Source organism: Perissodus microlepis, unplaced genomic scaffold (assembly GCF_051167445.1).
Source record: "Perissodus microlepis isolate ML-2025 ecotype Zambia unplaced genomic scaffold, ASM5116744v1 scaffold_39, whole genome shotgun sequence".
Lineage (NCBI taxonomy): Eukaryota > Metazoa > Chordata > Actinopteri > Cichliformes > Cichlidae > Perissodus > Perissodus microlepis.
Window position 1 is genome coordinate 5,250 of NW_028182061.1, and position 19,046 is coordinate 24,295.

The 19,046-nt window shown below is 39.8% G+C and overlaps 3 protein-coding genes and 1 pseudogene across 3 annotated transcripts; 2 read left to right on the forward strand and 2 right to left on the reverse strand.

The window, feature by feature from the left end:
* The first annotated feature begins 225 nt into the window (after window positions 1–225).
* On the forward strand, window positions 226–4,210 carry LOC146360507 (uncharacterized). The gene is made up of 2 exons (XM_084922788.1): window positions 226–2,712; window positions 4,202–4,210. The coding sequence occupies exons 1-2, from the start codon at window positions 1,018–1,020 to the stop codon at window positions 4,208–4,210; spliced, it is 1,704 nt and encodes a 567-aa protein (XP_084778914.1). The 5' UTR covers window positions 226–1,017.
* A 940-nt stretch (window positions 4,211–5,150) lies between these two features.
* On the reverse strand, window positions 5,151–6,510 carry LOC146360508 (tripartite motif-containing protein 16-like; annotated as a pseudogene).
* Window positions 6,511–10,751: 4,241 nt separating this feature from the next.
* On the reverse strand, window positions 10,752–11,659 carry LOC146360509 (malonyl-CoA-acyl carrier protein transacylase, mitochondrial-like). The gene is made up of 3 exons (XM_084922789.1): window positions 11,479–11,659; window positions 11,160–11,377; window positions 10,752–11,025 (listed from the first exon to the last, which is right to left on the reverse strand). The coding sequence occupies exons 1-3, from the start codon at window positions 11,555–11,557 to the stop codon at window positions 10,789–10,791; spliced, it is 534 nt and encodes a 177-aa protein (XP_084778915.1). The 5' UTR covers window positions 11,558–11,659; the 3' UTR covers window positions 10,752–10,788.
* A 4,405-nt stretch (window positions 11,660–16,064) lies between these two features.
* LOC146360510 (serine/threonine-protein kinase pim-1-like) lies at window positions 16,065–17,067 on the forward strand. Its single transcript, XM_084922782.1, has 5 exons — window positions 16,065–16,076; window positions 16,158–16,205; window positions 16,290–16,508; window positions 16,598–16,778; window positions 16,865–17,067. Exons 1-5 carry the CDS (start codon window positions 16,065–16,067, stop codon window positions 17,065–17,067), a joined length of 663 nt encoding a protein of 220 aa, XP_084778908.1.
* The last annotated feature ends 1,979 nt before the right edge of the window (window positions 17,068–19,046 follow it).

The window sequence follows — 19,046 nt, forward strand, 5'->3', positions numbered from 1 at the left end:
ATACAGTGAGGATAAATAATGTTTTTTATTATTTATTATAAAAAGGACACAATATAGATATATAAAATGCAGCCAGAACTCCAATAACTAACATGTCCATTAATTTGACACGTTGGTTTATATATAATTTCTTTTTCTCTCTTAGCTTTTCAGCTCCACATTTTTGCCATTTCTTCCACACTCAACTCTTTTCTACAAGCTGAGCAAACAGTGAAGGTAGGGGAGGGCTGGTGGCATTAAGAGATTTGATTGGGCAATCTAGGGGCCAGTTAGTTCTTTCCTTTGGTGAAAGTTGGGCTCTTCAATTCAGCATGGTACAACTCCAAAGATTCTGCAACATCAAACCCTCTGTCTGCTAATATTACATCCAGTTACAAGATGAGCTTCCCGACCCCCTGAACTACGGATGCCCTACATGACTGTTAGGACAACTTATGTATTGCAAGTATGCAGTACTAAGAATAACTTGATGTTTCTGACTTTGCATTATGAATTGTTTACCCACTGACAAACATTTCAAGTTCTACTAAATTAAAAAACAATTTGTGGTAACCTGATTATGATTCAAAAAGAATAATTAACAACACTTCTTGTAATGGTGTTAAAATCAGCCCAGCTTTTATTTTCATATGCAAAAAGTAAAAGAAAATCAGCCAACATACTGGACACATATAATTGTCAATATAATTGTTTATTGTTCAACACAATAAACAATTATACTGTCACCATGGTTACTGGTATTGAAAGCTTATTGATAATTTGTCCAAGTAAAGAATGCCCTCTCACAAATGTCATGTGACCACCTCATTGGCTTACAGAATCGTGATGTCACACACATTTAGAATCTTACCACCACTGTGATCCTTTGATCCTTTGATCCTAAAACCCTTAAATAGGGGTGAGACGCAAGAACTTTCAGTCCGTTATTCGCAGCATTTATGTGTGCAGCATTTAAACGTTCGCCAGAGAAGCCTTTTTTTTGGATCCTTTTCAGAGTCACTGTTAACAGATTCCAACATGTCTCCAAGAAAACAGAAAAAAAGAGAAAACGTAAAGCCCAGCGCTCCTCTTTGCAATCGAGAAGACGATACTCAACTGCAGAAGATGTGCTCGGAAGAAATGCATGAGCAAAATCTCATGACCAATCACAATACGCGACACCCGCCCCAGTCAGAGTACACCAGTTACATCTGGGAAAGTTTTTTTAAACAACGAGCGGAGATTATCAAACTGAGAGAGCACTGTGAGAGAAGGACCGCCGAAGTAGATAGACTGTTCAAACAGCTTCTTGATAAGGAGGATATTCAAAAGGAGAAAGAAATGGAACTCCTAGATATGCGGGGGAGGAACTTTGAGCTCCAAGCAAAGCTTAATAAAGTACAAGAAAAACCAACAGAAGAAATCCTCCAACAGAAGAAAAACGAGAAAGAGAGGGAAAAAAAGATTCAGGAGCTGCAAGTAAAGCTGGATGAAGCTCTGCAAAAAAATCAAGAACTCCTCCAAGAGAAGAAACAACTGGTCATAAAACTCCAAGGCACTGAGATAAATCAAAAAGTGCTGAAAGGAAGGGTTGAGTTTCTTCAAAAGAAAGCGCAACAGACCATGAAAAAGGAAGATATGGATTGCAAGCTTCAGGACAGCGAGAAACACAAGGAAGCCTTGCAAATAAAGCTTGATGAAGCTCTGCAAAAAAATCAAGAACTCCTCCAAGAAAAAGAACAAATGGACATAAAGCAGCGCAAACTGCAAGGCATGGAGGAAAAGCACAAAGGACTTCAGGCAAAGCTTGAAAAAACACTGAACAAAAATAAAGAGTTGCTTCAAGAAAAAAAGCAACTAGAAATTAAACAGAAAGAAACGGACTCCAAGCTTGAAGGCGTGGAGGAAAAATACACCGCGCTGAAAATAAAGCTTGATAAAACAGTGCAAAGAAATAAGGATTTCCTACAAGACAAAGAACAGCATGACACGAAACAGAAAGATCTGGATTGTGAGCTGCAGAACATCAAGAAACACAACCAAGGTTTGCAAGTAATGCTTGATGAAGCTCTGCAAAAAAATAAAGAAATCCTTGAAGAGAAAGAAAAACTGGACATAAACCAGAGAGGCATGCAGGAAAAATACGGAGCGCAGCAGGTAAAGCTTGATGAAACGCTGCACAAATATCAAGAGCTGCTTCAAGACAAAGAACAACGGGAAATAAAGCAGAAAAAAGATAAACAAATTCTCCAGAACTTTGAGAGGAAAAACCAACAACTGCAAGACCGTTATAACAAACTGAACTCCAAAACAACTGAGCTGGAGGGGGAAAAGAAAAAAGTGCAAAAACAATGCTCAGAGATGCAGAGTAAGCTCAGTGACATGCTGAGAAAAAACACAGAACTGGAGAAACTTTCCAACAACTTGAAGTGCAAAAACACTGAGGTGCAGATGTTAAAGCAGCAACTAGAGAAAACAAGCAAAGACCTGCAGTGTACACTTCAAGAACTCAAGAGAAGTCAGCAGCTACAAGACGCACACAACAAATTACAACACAGTTATACAGAGATGCACGAGGCAAAGCTTATGCAGGAGGCCAAATGTAAAGAACTGAAAGAAAGGCTCGAAGAAAAACAAGCCAAATTAGAAGAAGTGGAGACAACATGCAGGAAACTCGAGAAGGAAAATACACAAACAATTGATGAGTTACGAAGCCTCATCCTAGAGAAAAAAGTGCTCGTGGAAAAGATGATGGAAAAGAAGAAAAAACGCTTCCGCTTCTTCTGGAGAAAGAGCACTCCTGCTTTTTCTACTTTTTCTACTTTTCCTTCTGCTGATGTCACCCCGTCTTCCTCCTCCACCGTTGCATCGTAATTTTCACCTTAACTCCTAACACCTGTCCCATCTCCCCCCCCTTTCTCTTTCACCCTCACCCCCCAACCAGTCCCGACAGTTGACTGCCCCCTCTAGAGCCTGGTTCTGTCATAGGTTTCTTCCTTTAAAGGGAGTTGTTCCTATCCACTGTCGCACCCAGTGCTTGCTCAGAGGGCATAGTTGGGGTTCTCTCTCCTCTATCTCTTTCCTCCTTTCTATCCCTTTCCTTTACCCTCTTCTTTACCCCCCACCCCTCCCCCCTTTTCTATTCCCCCGCTTTTCTATTTCCTTAATAATTTAATAATAAACACAATTGGCTACATTTTAAATGTGTCTGATCAACGTCTTCATTCAAGAATGAATTGTCTTTCTCACGGAGTCATGTGTATTTTGTGTTTTCCTCGGGCTGGTGATCCCCGCGGTCGTTCAGCCCCGGAGTCCAGAGTTTTAGTGTTTTAATCACATTTAGTGTTACATTTCAGATCACCACAATAGGATATCCATAATTTAGGATTCAGGAATTTGTTTTAGTTCAATATCGTAATCATTCTATGACTGAGTAGTTTACAGAACCTTCAGTCTGCAGCAATAACTTCTGTTGGAGCTATTTGTTCTTATTTTTTATTATTTTGAAATTAGTTAAAGTTTGTTGTTAGTTTACTTATATTTTGGGGTTTATTTACAAGTTTATTTGTAGGTTAATATTTCTTTCAATGTTTTGTTTGTTTGATGTTACCTTGTTAAATTAGTCAGTAAAAGCTGTAGGGCCATTTTGTTTCTATAAATAAAGACACTGGTATAGGACCAGCATGCACTGGGGTGAGCCTATGGTTTTTTACTAGAGCAGGAGAAGCAGCAGGAAGTAACTAAAAATGGATCTTGTTATTGCTTGCCAAACTGGATAAAATAAACCATAAAAACGCAACTTTAAAGTTTGGACAGTGGACTTCTTTTGCCTGCGTACGAAATATTATCTCAGTGCAGCAGTGGCTTGTGGACCTTTAACTGTGGGATGTTTGGTTTGTCAAACAAAAGGAATTGCCACTACAAAAAGTAAAAAACCTGCCCGTGGACAAAGGAATAATCCTTCATTAATGGATATGTTGGATATATGGATTTCAAGGATCACCGTCGAACTCGAATAAAAGTTACTGGATCGTCTGTAAGTACTCCAGACGGATTTGATGTTGAAGCCTGGATCAACATGTCACTCGTTCATCAAAGCTGGTGAGTGATAATATTGTTTAAGCCGTAAAGGAAAACGGTGAAGCTATTGGAGTTTAAAGACATTATTTCACTACAAAGACTGATGAACTGAGTTTTGATGTACTAAATTTGTGCATAATAGGATGACTAATTGAAACATGCCAACGCCCTCTGTGGAAATGTTTGTTCACTGCAATCATGTTTGCGCTTTATGCTATGGATTCTCAGTGTGCTGTGCATCTTTATAATGTTTGAAATAATCCAAGAGGACAATAAAAATGTCGGATATTAAGAGTAAACAAGAGAGTAAACAAGAGGATGACACTCAGATGCAAGCAGAGAAAAGAAGCATCAAATTTACGCCAAAAGGTTTGGATTTGTATATAAAGACATGCCAAGAAAAGCGGAGTTCAATGTGTAAGCAAGCATCTAAGTACATGGCGAAAATTTAATGACCTCACATGAGAAGGTTAAGGAAGTGTCTTCTGAATTTGGGAAGTTTATTAAATTCTATCAAGATGCTTCAGGAGGAAAACTGCTTCAGTTATTCTCTCAGATTAGTTTCATATTTTCTGCATCAGATTTGAGTGAGATCCTGGAATGAAGACAGAAGAAAAGACTTTGTTCAAAGTTTGATTTATAGTCAAACCTTCCAGTTTATTCACACAATAAAACATCAACACAATATATGAATTCATTCATTAAAATCACAGTTTTTCCTCATTTGTTTGATGATTTTGACAAAAACAAACACAAACACACACACACATGGTCTGCCATACTCATAAAGAGAAATGTCGACATTTTTCAATACAAATATTCCAGAAACATTTAGAGGATAGAGAAGTTTACATTTTCATGTGGAGAAATATTTTAGTAAATCAAAATGATGATGAGCAGTGATAGCCTCCATAAACAGTCACAGGAAAGATCTCCTTTAAAAACTCAGAAACATCAAGAGAACAACTAGAAGATGTGGAGGTACCACCCATAATGTTTGACTGACAGCTGATCTCTGTGCAGAAATGATGGAGAGAAAATAAAATGAAACTAAAATACAGATTTAAACCCACAATATGAAATACTTCAGTCTATTTCACTTTAATCAACTCAGCAGTGTCTCCATAATTTTGAAGCCTCAGTCCAGCATAGAGCGGCTGAGTGAATGTGGTCTGGACTCTGTGGAGGAGAGTCATGGTTTCAGAGACGCTGTAGAAGGACAAAATACCTGCTCTGTGATCCAGGTACACTCCTACTCTGGAGGAACGAGGACCTGAGACAGGAGTTTGGATGTTGTTGTACATAAATGTATAACTGTTGTTGATACAATTTAATGACCAAGATTTGTCATTACGTCCAAATAAACATTCATTACCCCCATCCTTTTCTGCTGATATTCTTGTATGCGACTGCTACATAAACTCCTCCCCCTCTCCACTCCACCTCCCAGTAACAACGTCCAGTCAGACTCTCTCTACTCAGGATCTGCCACAATCCAGTGAATCTGTCTGGATGATCAGAATAAGACTGTTGATGCTTCATTAATGTTACTTTTCTGTTCCCCTCTGATAATAACAGCTGTTTGTTTGCTGTGTTTGGATCCAGTGTGATTTCACATGAATATTTTAAGAATCCAGCTCTGGTCTTTGGCCCTGGTGGATCTGACAGTAAAACATCCACTTCAGTGACTGTCAGTGAGATGTTTGTCCATTCCTCTCTCAGAATGTCCTGTAGTTTATCTCTGACCTCTGACACAGCTGCTGTCACATCCTCAAAGTAGCTCAGAGGACGGATATTGATGCTGGATGAGTCTGTAGACTCACTGAGTGCTGACAGTGAGGGGTAGTTGTGTAGAAACTGGATGTGATCCTCTGTGTGTGAGAGCTGCTTCAGCTCAGCATCTTTCCTCTTCAGCTCAGTGATCTCCTGCTCCAGCTTCTCCTGAAGCTCTTTGACTCGACTCACTTCAGTTTCCTGCTGGGATCTGATCTGCTGCTTCACATCAGAGCTTCTTTTCTGGATGAGATGGATCAGCTCAGTGAAGATCTTCTCACTGTGCTCCACTGTTTGATCAGCAGACTGATTGATGGCCTCCACCTCCTGTTGAAGCAGCTTCACATCTTTCTCTCTGTCCTGGATTCTCTGCTGGATGTTTTGTCGACTCACCTCCAGCTCTCTCTGCCTCTCAGTCCTTTCTGCTGCAGCTGAGACTGTGTCGTGGCCTTTATGTTCATCCACAGAGCAGAGATAACAGATACTCTGCTGATCAGTACGGCAGAACATCTTCATCACCTCATCATGACGAGAGCAGATGTTCTCCTGGACCTTCTTGGAGGGCTCCACCAGCTTGTGTGTTTGAAATGTGGAGGATATAAACAGAGTAGCCAGTAGTGGGACATGGTTCCAGCAACTCTGATGGTGACGGCCCGTTTGAAGCTGAAGCTCCGGCATGTGTCAAAAAATCAACACACTGCTTCAGAAACGCTGTGCTGAGGCTTGGTTTGTCTGAACAGAGTCACGTGATCAATGACGTCTGAAGCTTCATTCAGCACGTCACTGCTTCAGTACCTGATTCAATAATTTATAAGGAATTGAATCATTGGTGGGATTTGTGCTGTGTTTTGTTGATTTTGTGAGAGCGAATCAGTGTGTGACATAATTATAGACATGGAGCCAGGAAGAGAGGACGCTCTGCCTGTTCCTGAATAAAAACCAGTTCATCAGCATTTCTGCTCCCAGGTCTAAAATGTACATAAGAAATATGATATACACATAATTATAATGATATAACTTATAGTATATTATATATAAACGTACCAGTCTGCTGGTTAATTACATAATCAGGTGGAGGCAGTGACCTCACAACCTCCTATAAGCTTTAAGTTAAGGTTACTTTATTTATACCCACAGGTAAATTTGCTTTACAGAACAATGATAGCATTTGGCCTCCCTTCACAAACACACACACCTAATGAAACCTGACAAAACACATATTTAGTAATTAAACAAAATGAATCAAATCAAAAACAATTCTTATTGAGTTCAGTGACAGCAGCAGGGACAAAGCTGTTTTTATAATGCTTTGTCCTGCATCTTGGAACTAGAAACCTCCGTCCTGAAGAAAGAAGCTAAATCCACCCCGTAGAGGATGGGAACCATTTTTAAGGATTGATTAAGCCATCTGTGGTACCTGTTTAGAGTACAGGGAGTCTAAACAGGCCTGTGACTCATCTATCAGACGACTGGACCATCTCACTAACTAATTCAGTCAATTTTTCTCTGTGACAGAGGTCTGACTGAACCATGCCACCAAACAAAAAGATAAAACAGACTCAATAAAAGAACAAGAAAACAAAGTTAAAATCTTTCGCTCAATGTGGAAATGAGCAAGTTTCCTGAGGCAGTAAAGGCACTGGTGACCCTTTTTACAGACCGATTTGCAATAAAAGTTCAGTTTTTCATTGATTATGGTCCCAAGATATGTATATGATTGCACTTGCTCTATTTTCTGACCTTTAATTAAAGTGACTCTGTGCCCATTTTGTTGTTTCCTAAAATCAATAACCATATCTTTTGTTTTAGATATGTTCAATTGGAGATAAGACTCCTCCCACCACTGAACAAAGTCAGCAATGATTGGACCGTGGTGAGTTTCACCCTCTTTCAGTAAGCTGACAATAACAAAGTCATCTGTAAATTTAATGATGGCCCTGTTTTCATATCTGCTCTGACACATGTTTGTAAAGAGAATGAATAATAAGGGCGATAAGAGACACCCTGGAGGAGAACCTGTGGAGGAGAACACTGGGTCAGACAGAACCCCATTTATTCTCACTCTTTGTGACCTGTCAGTTAAAAGATCTAAAATCCAGCAAACCAGGTTTTTCCTGATTTCAAACTCTTCTAAAAGTCTTTTCATTAAAATATGGGGCTGTATTGTATTAAAAGCTGAAGAAAAATCAATGAAAAGAAGTCTTGCAAAAGTCCCTTTACTCTCTGCATGTTTAAGAATCAGATTTAGTCGAGTCAAAAGCGCGTCCTGCACTCCTCTGTTGGGCCTGTACGCAAATTGCATTGGATCCAGCTGATATTTAATCTCTTCCATAATCACATTTCTGATGATTTTTTCAAAGACTTTCATGACAACTCAGGTGAGGCAACAGGCCTGAAGTCATTCAGGACGTTTGGACGACTAGATTTAGGGACATGAACGACGACAGCTTCCTTCCAAAGCGAGGGCACATTTTGTATTTGAAAGGATTTATTAAAAATAACCTGAAATTTAGGACTGAGCTCTTTAGCACAAGATTTAATTAGGCGGCACTAATGTTATCAGGGCCCTGGCTCTTGTTCACATTAACTGTATGAAAGGCCTTTTGGACATCGCTGAGTTCAGTGATGAAGTGTTGAGTATCTTTCAGTTTCTGTTTCAGTTCAGAAGAACTAAAACGAGCATAAAGCATATTCACATCTCTGTCTGACTTAAAACCGTCTACAATGATCTGACTGCTGCTCTGGGGATTTTGAAACCCTGATATGGTTTTCATACAAGTCCAGGCAGACCCAATTTTTGCAGCAAATTTGTTTGATGTTTCACCTCTCATCTGAGAAGCTTCTTCAGTTCAGAATTTCTTCAGAGAACTGAAGTAGCTTCTTGAATGAAAGGTGAAACGCTCTTCAAGAAACTTAAAGAAGTCCAGATGCTTTTCTTTCCAAGCTCCTTAGACTACGATGACCTGAACGACTGAGAACCTTAACAGACAGTTCTTCCCTTCATTCATCATGCCTGATTTCAAAACACCAAGATGGCAGTCGTGAAAACACTCATCTTGAGTCTTCATGGGACTACGGTGAGATCAGTTATGCCTCTTATGATGTTGTCCCAGACTTCAAAGCAGTATAAAACATGTTTGCATCCTGTAACAACTCCCACTTCCCTCATTACCTTCTGTGTATTTATGTCAGAGTGTCCCTTTGTTCTGTGTTGCGTCGTCCCTCTAGGTTGTGTGCATTTCCCGTGTCTTCCCAGCGCCTCAGCTTTAGTTTCTCCCAGTATAGTTTTGTATGACTTCTTATGTTCCTGTTAATAAAGACCTGCCTTTGAGTTCATTCCCGTGTGTCTAGAGCCGTGCATTTGGGTCCTCTCTTGCCTTCACACAGCCGCCGCATGACAGTTAATACTTCCCATGGATATATCAGATCTCCATCACAAATAAAATAATAAAGGGCCATAATAAGAGTTAGAAATCCATTGTTACCGCTCAAGCTCCAGTCTGGCCCTCTCCTCCTCCAGCCGAGCCTGGATCTCCATATTAAGGGCAACTTCCAGCTGCTGCTGTGTCAGCTCCAGCTCCCTGATCCTCTTCTTCTGTTGTTCAGCCTCCTTTTCCTTCACCTGCATCTCAGCCTGCATGCTGTCTTTTATCTATGCACACACACAGCTACATAAACAGATGCACCAACAGAGCGGTATAAACTGACCTATTCCTGAATCACCTTTTCCTGGACTGTCATAACCATTTTTCCAAATCATTAAAGACTAGGTGTGAATTTTATAATGACAGTCAACATTTTGCTGCAGTTCTCAAAGATCAAAGTCAAGGAGAAAAGACTCTGTACATAATTGGTGTCAAGTGGAAAACTTTTTTTTTACCATCTCAGCCTCTTTCAGCTGTCTTTCCAGTTCCATCTGCACCTCCCTCTGCTTCCTCCGCTCTCTCTCCTCTTCCTCCCTTCGGCGAGTTTCCAGTTCCCGTGCATGCTGTGAAACAGATGAAAGAGCCATTGTTTGGTTTGTGTTTTCACCTCTATCCAGCAGGTGACACTAGGCCATCAGCTTCGAGGTTCAACGTATTGTGCTTTCAGCGGTGCTCTTCTTGATAACTTGGTTGAAGTAAGTGGGTATTTGAGTTCATGTTGCTTTCCTTACAGCTGTAAATAATCTGCTCATTCCGCTTTTGATCTTTGGCACCAACAAGTGATTTTTTCCCAGAGAAGTGCTGCTCACAGGAGATTTCCTCCATTTCAGACCATTTTCTATAAACTGGTTAGATGGTTGTACAGTTTCTGAAATACTCAGACAAGCCTGTCCGACACAAACAACAATGCATGTTCAAAGTCATTTAAATCCCCTTTGACCTTTGACCTTCAGCAGGTCGTCTTATTAACGTATACATGCCTAAATGCACTGAGCTGCTGCCATGTGATAGGCTGATTAGGTATTTGACCTAATGAGCAGCTCAACAGGTGTATCTAACAAAAATGTGGCCAGTGAGTGTACATGGTACTTTTTAAATGGACAAAATGAACTGCACTGGCAGCTGCCCAGTGCCACTATGAATTAGTTAAATAAGCACTACCATGGATAGTTTGGTGCATGATGTAATTAAATAAATATTACAAAAAAAGATTCTTATAGCCCTCACTTACCTTGATAATGTTTTCAATCTCTAAGTCCTGTTTGTCTTTCTCTTTTTCTGTCTTCTCCGTCTCATGGATAGTCAAGTCATCAGATTGGCTGCCCCTGCTGCTGCAGCTGCTGCGGGCGCTCCGGCTGCGTTCCCGCTGACTGTTTTCCCGCTGGATCCCTCTCTTCAGTTTGAGTTCATGGTGAAGGGAAGACTTTCCCTCACTCTGAAGACGGAGGGCAGTTTGAATGGCTGAATACCAGATGTAAAATCTTGGGTGTACTTTCCATTTAACTTTCCGAGTCAGACTGAATAGGATGGGTTATCTTAAAAAAATGAGGACTGGTGTAGCTTTACAGAGTAACTGAATGCATGTTTCAGAAAATATGTTAATCCCTTTTGGATAAAGTGGCTGACTGACCTCCACCTGCCGGAGCACCTCTCTGAGGGGTTCAGTAGCCGATGCCATCAGCTCAGTGTGGAACGCACCACTGACTGGGAGAGTTTTGGTCCGCATGAACTTTAGGCGCCGAGAGTTTTCCTGGAGGAAATCCAGAGCCTGAGAAGTCAAAGAAGACAGCAGAAATGACAAGAGCAGCTCTAACAACTTTTTTGATGGTTGAGAGAAGACAGAAAAGAGAACACAATAGATTCACGGTATATTAAAGCAGCAAGAATATATGAATGCATTACCTGCTGGTGCCCTGCAATAACCCTGCCATCTGGAAACAGGTAGTTGGCCACAGAGCACACAGGATTCTCCATCCCCAGACTCTTGCAGTGCTCTTTTGCCTGCAGACAGGCATAATTATACTGAGCCTGAGGTCTACCAATGACTGACAGCATCCCACTGGGAACCAGTTCTGAGGCCTTCTGCATAGTCTCCGCTCGCACCTTCACTGCATACAAAGCTAGAAGATGCATAAGGAGTAAATACAGAATATTAACCAAAGTTGTGATTAAAACACCTTTTACAAATGCACAAAAAAACCCAAAAAAGAAATCTTTCTACCTTCTGCAAAGTTCATCGCCCCAGAAAAGACAAGAGCAGCAAATTCTCCGACACTGAAACCTGCAGCAGCGAAACACATCTCAATGGCCTGTGTACAGCAGGAAACAAGTCAAAAAAAAATAAAAATGAAAATGTAACAGCCTCCCAATTATGACCGATATATCATTTACGTCACTGATACATCCGTAACTGAAATTAACTCAGAACAATTTGTTTATTTTTTTAAATGGTCATTCAGAATCCGAAGATTATTTACGGTGATGTTTTTGGTGGGAGTGAAACAACAATCTACTGATAAAAACAATAAAAACAAGATGTGATAATAAGAAATAACCACTGTTGGAAGCCTTATTTACTCTATCGCCTTAATCAGGTGCAGTAATTAAAGTTGAAATTAGAAACTTTGCATTTGAAAGATGCAAAGTAAAAAAGTAAAAAAAAACTTCCTTGTTGTACTTAATTTTTACTCCCTACATTTTTAAACAAATATCTGTAGTTTCCTCTCCGTATATTTTCAAAACAAACTCGTTACTTTGGGTTTAACGCATTTGGGGGAAGTTAATATTTCAAGTCACTGCAGGCCTTCAAACAATGAGATTTGAGCCTAAACAGTGACACATGAAAGGCAGTCGCGTTTTAATCAGTAGAGATGAAAGAGCAAACCATGTACCGTAGTTTTGATTTATTTATTTTTAGCACAACACCAGAACAACCCCACGTGCCCATAATTTGCGGTACTTCAGAAAAAAAGGAGTGAACATAAAAGGGAGTAAAATGTTGTGTCAGGTAATTTCAAATGCAGCATTTCTATCACCTCAACAAACACTAACTGTGTCACAGTGTGTTGCTAGCTAAAGCTCCACTTGCTGTATTTCACAGGAAGAGAAAGAGTGAGAGCTAACTTCACTCAGAGATATAGAAAGAAAGAGAAAGAAACCAGGCTGTATTTAAAGGTAAGGACTGCTTAGTGATATTTGATAAAATGTAATTGTATTTTAACAGGGACATAAAGTGCTTGTCTTACTCCGGCAATATGTCTGTGAAGGTTCTCAGTCATCCAGGTCATCGTAGTCAAAGGAGCTTGCAAAGAAAAGCATCTGGACTTCTTTAAGTTACTTGAAGATGTTTCACCTCTCATCCGAGAAGCTTCTTCAGTTCTAAGGTCAAATGGTGGAGAGTCCCAGATATAAACCTAGTGGGAGTATCCCCCCACAGAGGGACAAAAGGACCCCCTGATGATCCTCTAATCGCCTGAGCCAAGGTGTGAAACTGGGTGTGGGTCCCAATCAGCCAGAGTTTTGGGTGTGTTCATTGTGAAACCTGGCCCCACCTTATCATGCGAATTCCTGAGGTCAGATGGCCCAGGATGTGAGTGGGCGTTAAGGCGTCTGGGAAGGGATCTCAAGGTTTATATCTGGGACTCTCCACCATTTGACCTTAGAACTGAAGAAGCTTCTCGAATGAGAGGTGAAACGTCTTCAAGTAACTTAAAGAAGTCCAGATGCTTTTCTTTGCAAGCTCCTTTGACTTGTCTTACTCCCTTCTTCTAGCTCGAAATTACTTGCCAAGTGGTAAGGACCGTTCATGGTCACACGGTGAGAACATTGGTGTTGACTATGAAGAGATATGGTCAGACAGGGGAGGGGCCAGTCAGATTTATCAACTCAACCTCCTTAAAGCATGGAGAGAGGCTGAAACCAATCTCTGGTGAGCCCGGTTAAGGAAAGAGATGAGTTGGTGCCTGAGATGCCAAATTCCAACATCCTCATTCCCGCCATTGAGATAACAGTCTCACACAGGCCCAGAGAGCAGATGTTGCTGCATTGCAGATGTGTTATACCCCCTGCCCAGCCGAATGACTCTCAAAAAGAAAATTTTGCAGAAAATCAATGTGATCGCTTGGATCACTGGAATTATCATCTCGATATCTCTTGTCCTTCTTTCATTTCAGACGTCTTGAAAACAAGTTTTAACAAAGTCCTGGAGAAGTGCCCAATGCTGGAGGACCTCCTGCTTTACCCCTGGCTCAGATAAACTCCTCTCTGACACAAACACACACGCATACTGAATTCACATCTTGCCATACAAATGTGATACAGTAACCAACTTTCTTTCTTTCAGAAAAAAAGAAAATTGGGAGATTCAAAATTTTCCTCACAGTAATGTTTGCATCAGTCTATCAGATGAATCCCCTCCAAGTCCAATATTTACATCAGTTACAGTGATAATGCTTGGTGTCTACTTTCAGCCACCGCAGTAGAATGCCAGGAATGAATCTCATTGAAATTGTAGTTGCATTTGCTATTTAATTTAATTGTCATGGATGATACACAGACAACCCAACAGCAAACAGAGGAAAACAATGGGCTTAAATACACAGAGGGATAAATGAGGGAATAAGACACAGGATGAGAGCACAGCTGCGAGAAATCACAAACAACAAGACCATGGGGAAGGAAAACTGAAAACACTAACATAGTCTAAGGAGCTTAGAAAGAAAACGTCTGGACTTCTTTAAGTTGCTTGAAGACGTTCAAGCAAAGTTTAAGTTCTTTTCATCCGAGAAGGTGAAACATCTTCAAGCAACTTCAAGTCCAGACGCTTTCTTTCCAAACTCCTTAGACTACGATGACCTAGATGACTGAGAACCTTCACAGACATGAAAACACTAACATAGCACACAAGACTATCAAAGTAAAACAGCAAACAAGAGACTTTTACAAAGACACAGAGTTGACACAGAGACATGACTGACTGGGGAGAAATTGGGGAACATGGAAACAAGAGTGACTAGACATGACACGTGGGACACAGGGGCAAGGCAAAGTAACAGAAACCTAAAGCCTAAGAATATAACACAAGAAGAAAACAATAAAGAGAACCAAAAACATACTTAAGAATAATCAATGAATATAAATGAACAAACACAAAACACTGGGTCGCAGACTCAGTACCATGACAGTTAAATGTACATAATAAATACTTTAAATCAGATGACAATGTAGCTGACACTGTGTTTATTAGTGTGTGGTCAACCACAAATCTTCATACTGTCATCCATACATGAGGTCTTTATACAAATGATGAAAGATAATGAAAGAAACTGTTTAATTGATATGAAATGATTGAATTATATGAAATATTATGGCTTTGTCTGCCAGTGTTTTTCTGTGAACTACTTTGAACTACTGGCAGTCAGTGAAGTCACTGAAAGGCAAGATTCTATGTTGTGTTGCCGTAGTTTCCAGAGTTTACTTATAAAGCTCACTTACAGAATTCAGTTAGAAAAGTCAAGCATTTGAAGGGCGCACATTTGAAGGAATATTAACTCAATATTAACTCATTACGGTTTACATTTTCGAGTTTAAAAGTTCTCCGAAATTACAATGAAAAAGGAAACAAGAAAAATTACCACTCCAGCCGATAAGAAAGATTCAGGAGATCAAGGTAAGTAAAATAATAAAATAAAATCCTGGTAAAATCCAAATCCTAGAAATGTTGACACTGTGTGAATCATTTTTGGAGCAATTGAATCATATGTTTGATTGAAAATAGCTTTAATACAAGATGTCTAATCAAAGAAAGGTTACCGGTCTTTTGGTAAAATAATGTAATAAGTTTATTCTTGGACTCAACAGTAAAAACAGACCAACAAGTGTCATCAAGATCTGAGACTTAGTAAACCTAGTATCAATTCGCACTGGTCAGTTTTTTTATCCCAAGAATAAACTTGTGATAATTTAAGCAAAAGCAATTTCAAATTCTTTGCCATCAAACTGCTTCCAGTCCTGATGTCGGGGACTCTTTTTCACCACTGTGTTGTTGTCGTTTATAGATTGTAAGAGCAGGACTGCTAAAAGAAAGGCCAGTCCTGAAAAGAAGACCCCAATAAAAAGGAGGAGGGTCGCTGAGCAGGCTGGTCCTTCCACCAGCTCAGATGTGGTCAGAGGAGTGAAGCGCAAGGTTGTGCAAGATGAAGAGGGCACAACAAAGAAAGCAAAGAAGGCTAAACTTCTCGACCATATGAGCGGTGACAAGGAGCAAGCATCCTCCTCGTTGGACCCTGGTAAAGGTAGGCTAATTAGTTGAATAAGGGGGTAGATTAAGTGTGGTTGCTAGGTTTAAGATATTAGTGTTTAGTGTTTGTGTCTATCATCCAGTGAGCTGATGTGCTTTTGGTGTTTTCCACATCTCCAGACTTGAACAACAAACAGGTGTGCGCAAAAAATGGCAAAAGAAAGGCCGCGGGAGACAACAGAGAGTCACCCAAGAAAAAAAAAAGGAATGTGGACCAGGACAAAAAATCAGTGGCAGACCAAAAACGTAAGTAGCAAGCAGCTTGGGTTTTATATTCAGGGGAAGGGCAAAAGGAACATTTAGGCTACAGAGGAGAGTAATTTGTGTCACAGCTGTAATAAAACAAGATTTGTTGTTTTGTCTGTTCAGGTGAATTCCAAGCCAGATATGTGGAGGAGCACCAGCTCGGAGAAGGAGGCTGCGGAGCAGTGTTTGCTGGCTACCGGATAGAAGATCGTTTTCCAGTAAGTGTTCAGATGATGGTAGTAAGACGGGCAGTAACGCAGATAATGGATAATATCGTAAACTGAGACGTCTGCTGTGTTTCCACCTTTCATTATGTCATACTGAGGAAATGCTCACCAATGCTCTGTGTCTTCTAGGTTGCCATCAAACACATTCCCAAAAATAAAGTCTACTGCAAAGTGGCGGTAAGCGTCCAACACTTGAATTAGTTTTACATTACTGGATTGAATGCGGCGTTCCTCATCATCCACTTTGTTGTAATATTTCAGGATGAAAGCGGGAAGAAGCTCTCAGTGGAAGTGGCCATTATGGTTAAACTTGCAGGTGAAGCAGAAGGGTCAGTGGGAATATCAGCACCTGTGTCCTTGCTGGAGTGGTTCGACCTTGGCAAAGAGCTGATCCTGGTGCTGGAGAGACCTGTCCCCGCTGTGGACCTGCAAAAATACAAAGCAGAAAATGGAAGAACTTTATCAGAGGACAAGGCCAAGGTAGGTTGACTGGAAGAACCTTAGACTGTACAGCATTCAATCAAGGCAGAAAAGCATTAACTCATTATTGTGTTTTTCATCTTTTCCAGGTCATTCTGAAGCAACTAGTTGATGCTGTAAAGGAACTTGAGGATAAACACATCTTTCATCGGGACATCAAGGGAGAAAACATTCTGATTGAGACCGGCTCAGATGTGCCTCGAGTTCGCATCATTGACTTTGGACTGAGCTGCTTTGTTAAGCAGCGATCTCTGTATCGCATCTTCTATGGTAACATATTCTGCTCCTGCTTTTCACAGATGTAACAATTTGTGTCTTTTGTTTTAGAAGAAATTGTAATTGTGTCTGTTTGTTAGGCACTCCTCTTCACACCCCTCCCGAGTGGTACAGGAGGAGCTGCTACAGGTGTGGACCCACCACGGTGTGGCAAATGGGAGTGGTGTTGTATGAAGCGCTTCATGCACGGGACTTTAGTACCGAGAGGTTCCTCACAAAGAAACTGAGCATCAAAAAGCGTCTGTCCACAGGTAAGAAAACTTCACACTTCCAGATTCACTGATGCCTTGGATCACTAGAACTATCATCTTCATCTTTTTGATCTTTTCTTTCTTTCAAGAATGCCGGAATTTCTTGGACGCATGTTTAACTACAGTCCCGGAGAAGCGCCCAACACTGGAGGAGCTCCAGCTTCACCCCTGGCTAAGATAACACACACAAACACACAATTCACACCTTATCATATAAGTATGATACATTGTAGTAACTTCCTTTCTTTTTTCTGTTGGACAGGAATAGATAGAATGGGTCAATCTTAAAAAATAAATAAATAAAAATTTAGCTTTTTTGGAGTTCCTGTAACCCCCCCAGCCATCCCAGGAAAGGGGATCTCTCTTTGAATGGGCTTTCCCGAGGTTTCTTCCCATCGATCTGGCCCCCTGGGGAGTTTTTCCTCGTCTTCATAGAGAGCTTGGGCTGGGTCAGGAGCTCCATCAAAACTGTCTTTATTTGATGACATTAAAGTCATCAAATAAAGATGTGTTTTACTTAACGTAAAATTTGATCAAAATAAAACTTGTTTAATTCATCTTTGCTGAGGATTCTCCTTCATTACTATTTTGTTTTGTTTTTTTTTACCCATGGTGCATTTTGACAAATAAGAAAACTGAATCAGGTTAAAGTGTGCACAAAGACAGTCACACTGCAAATGATCTGAAGACTTGCATCTGTTGCTCTAACCCCCAACTAGTTTAGACAGATTTCCTGGTTCTACCAGAGGTTTTTTCCTTCAAGAAGGGAGTTTTTCCTTCCCACTGTTGCTGAGTGTTTGCTCATAGTGGGTTGTAAAAGCATAAAAGTTAATAAGAGGCATTCATAGCAGAGTTATCACAGCGGGAACTATATAGCTTAAATGTACAATTTCTACAGGACGAATTATAACTTCATTATGTATAAAAGCTCCTGTGGATAATTACTCCTATTTGTAACTTTACACAAGAGAAAGTTTGCTGTCACACTATTTATAACAGGTTGGATTTTGTCCTCTGAGTTGAGCCTTTGGTTGCAGTTTATTGAAGAATTTCCTCTAAAGTAGCTGTTGATAAAGATTTAAAGTCCTGTTTATATACAGAAATATGCTTTAGTTCATGTTTTTTTACATGTCTGCCTCAGTGGATCAGTAGAAGATCTGGCACAGGAAACTAGATGATGAAAAAAGGGTACGAATACACATATATATCTATATCTATATAGATACAGATATATATACACACACACACAGGTTGCAATGTAGTATTTTCATTTTTTCTTAGCATTTCTTTAACGTCTTGGTGCAAAAGAATACCTGCATTTGTGTGTAAAGAAATGTTACATATATACTAAAAACAGTTGGAAAAAAGAACTACAAATTTGGAAAGGAATTTATTCATGTTCTTACTCATAGATGGAGTACATGGTTTAAAAAACACTGAGGAAACAGATATGAGGCGGCTGTATCAACATAAAAACATTAATACAGTTAAAAATGAATAAAAAGTTGCACGCTTAAACTTATTTCTCTACAGTTTGTACAATTAATCCATGTAACAATAGGTTCTCTCTTAATATAGTAGTTAATTAAAATATCTTTACATAAAAATACATTTTTAAGTACTCTCCGGTGGAAGTCTGTTGTGGCTTATGTTTCTAAATGACACAACCATAAAGCAGCCCACAGAATATACAAATATGTCTTTGATAAGTGAATGTTGGCTCCCACAATGGCCTGTTAAGTTATTGCAAAAATAATTTACTGCATAATATGTCAGATTAGAACATGTTATAAGCACAAAACTGAAGGGGAAACAATAAAAACAAAAATTAAAAAACAAATACTAAATTAAGTTAAAGGATATTTCTTACTATACTATATAATTGTATAATGTTGCGTTTGATTGCAAAAGAAAACCCACCAAGAAAAAAAGAAAGAAAGAAAAAGAGAGAATAGAGTTTGATTTATTCAAAACACATTCTTTTCTTTTATTTAAGCTGTAGCGAGATTCA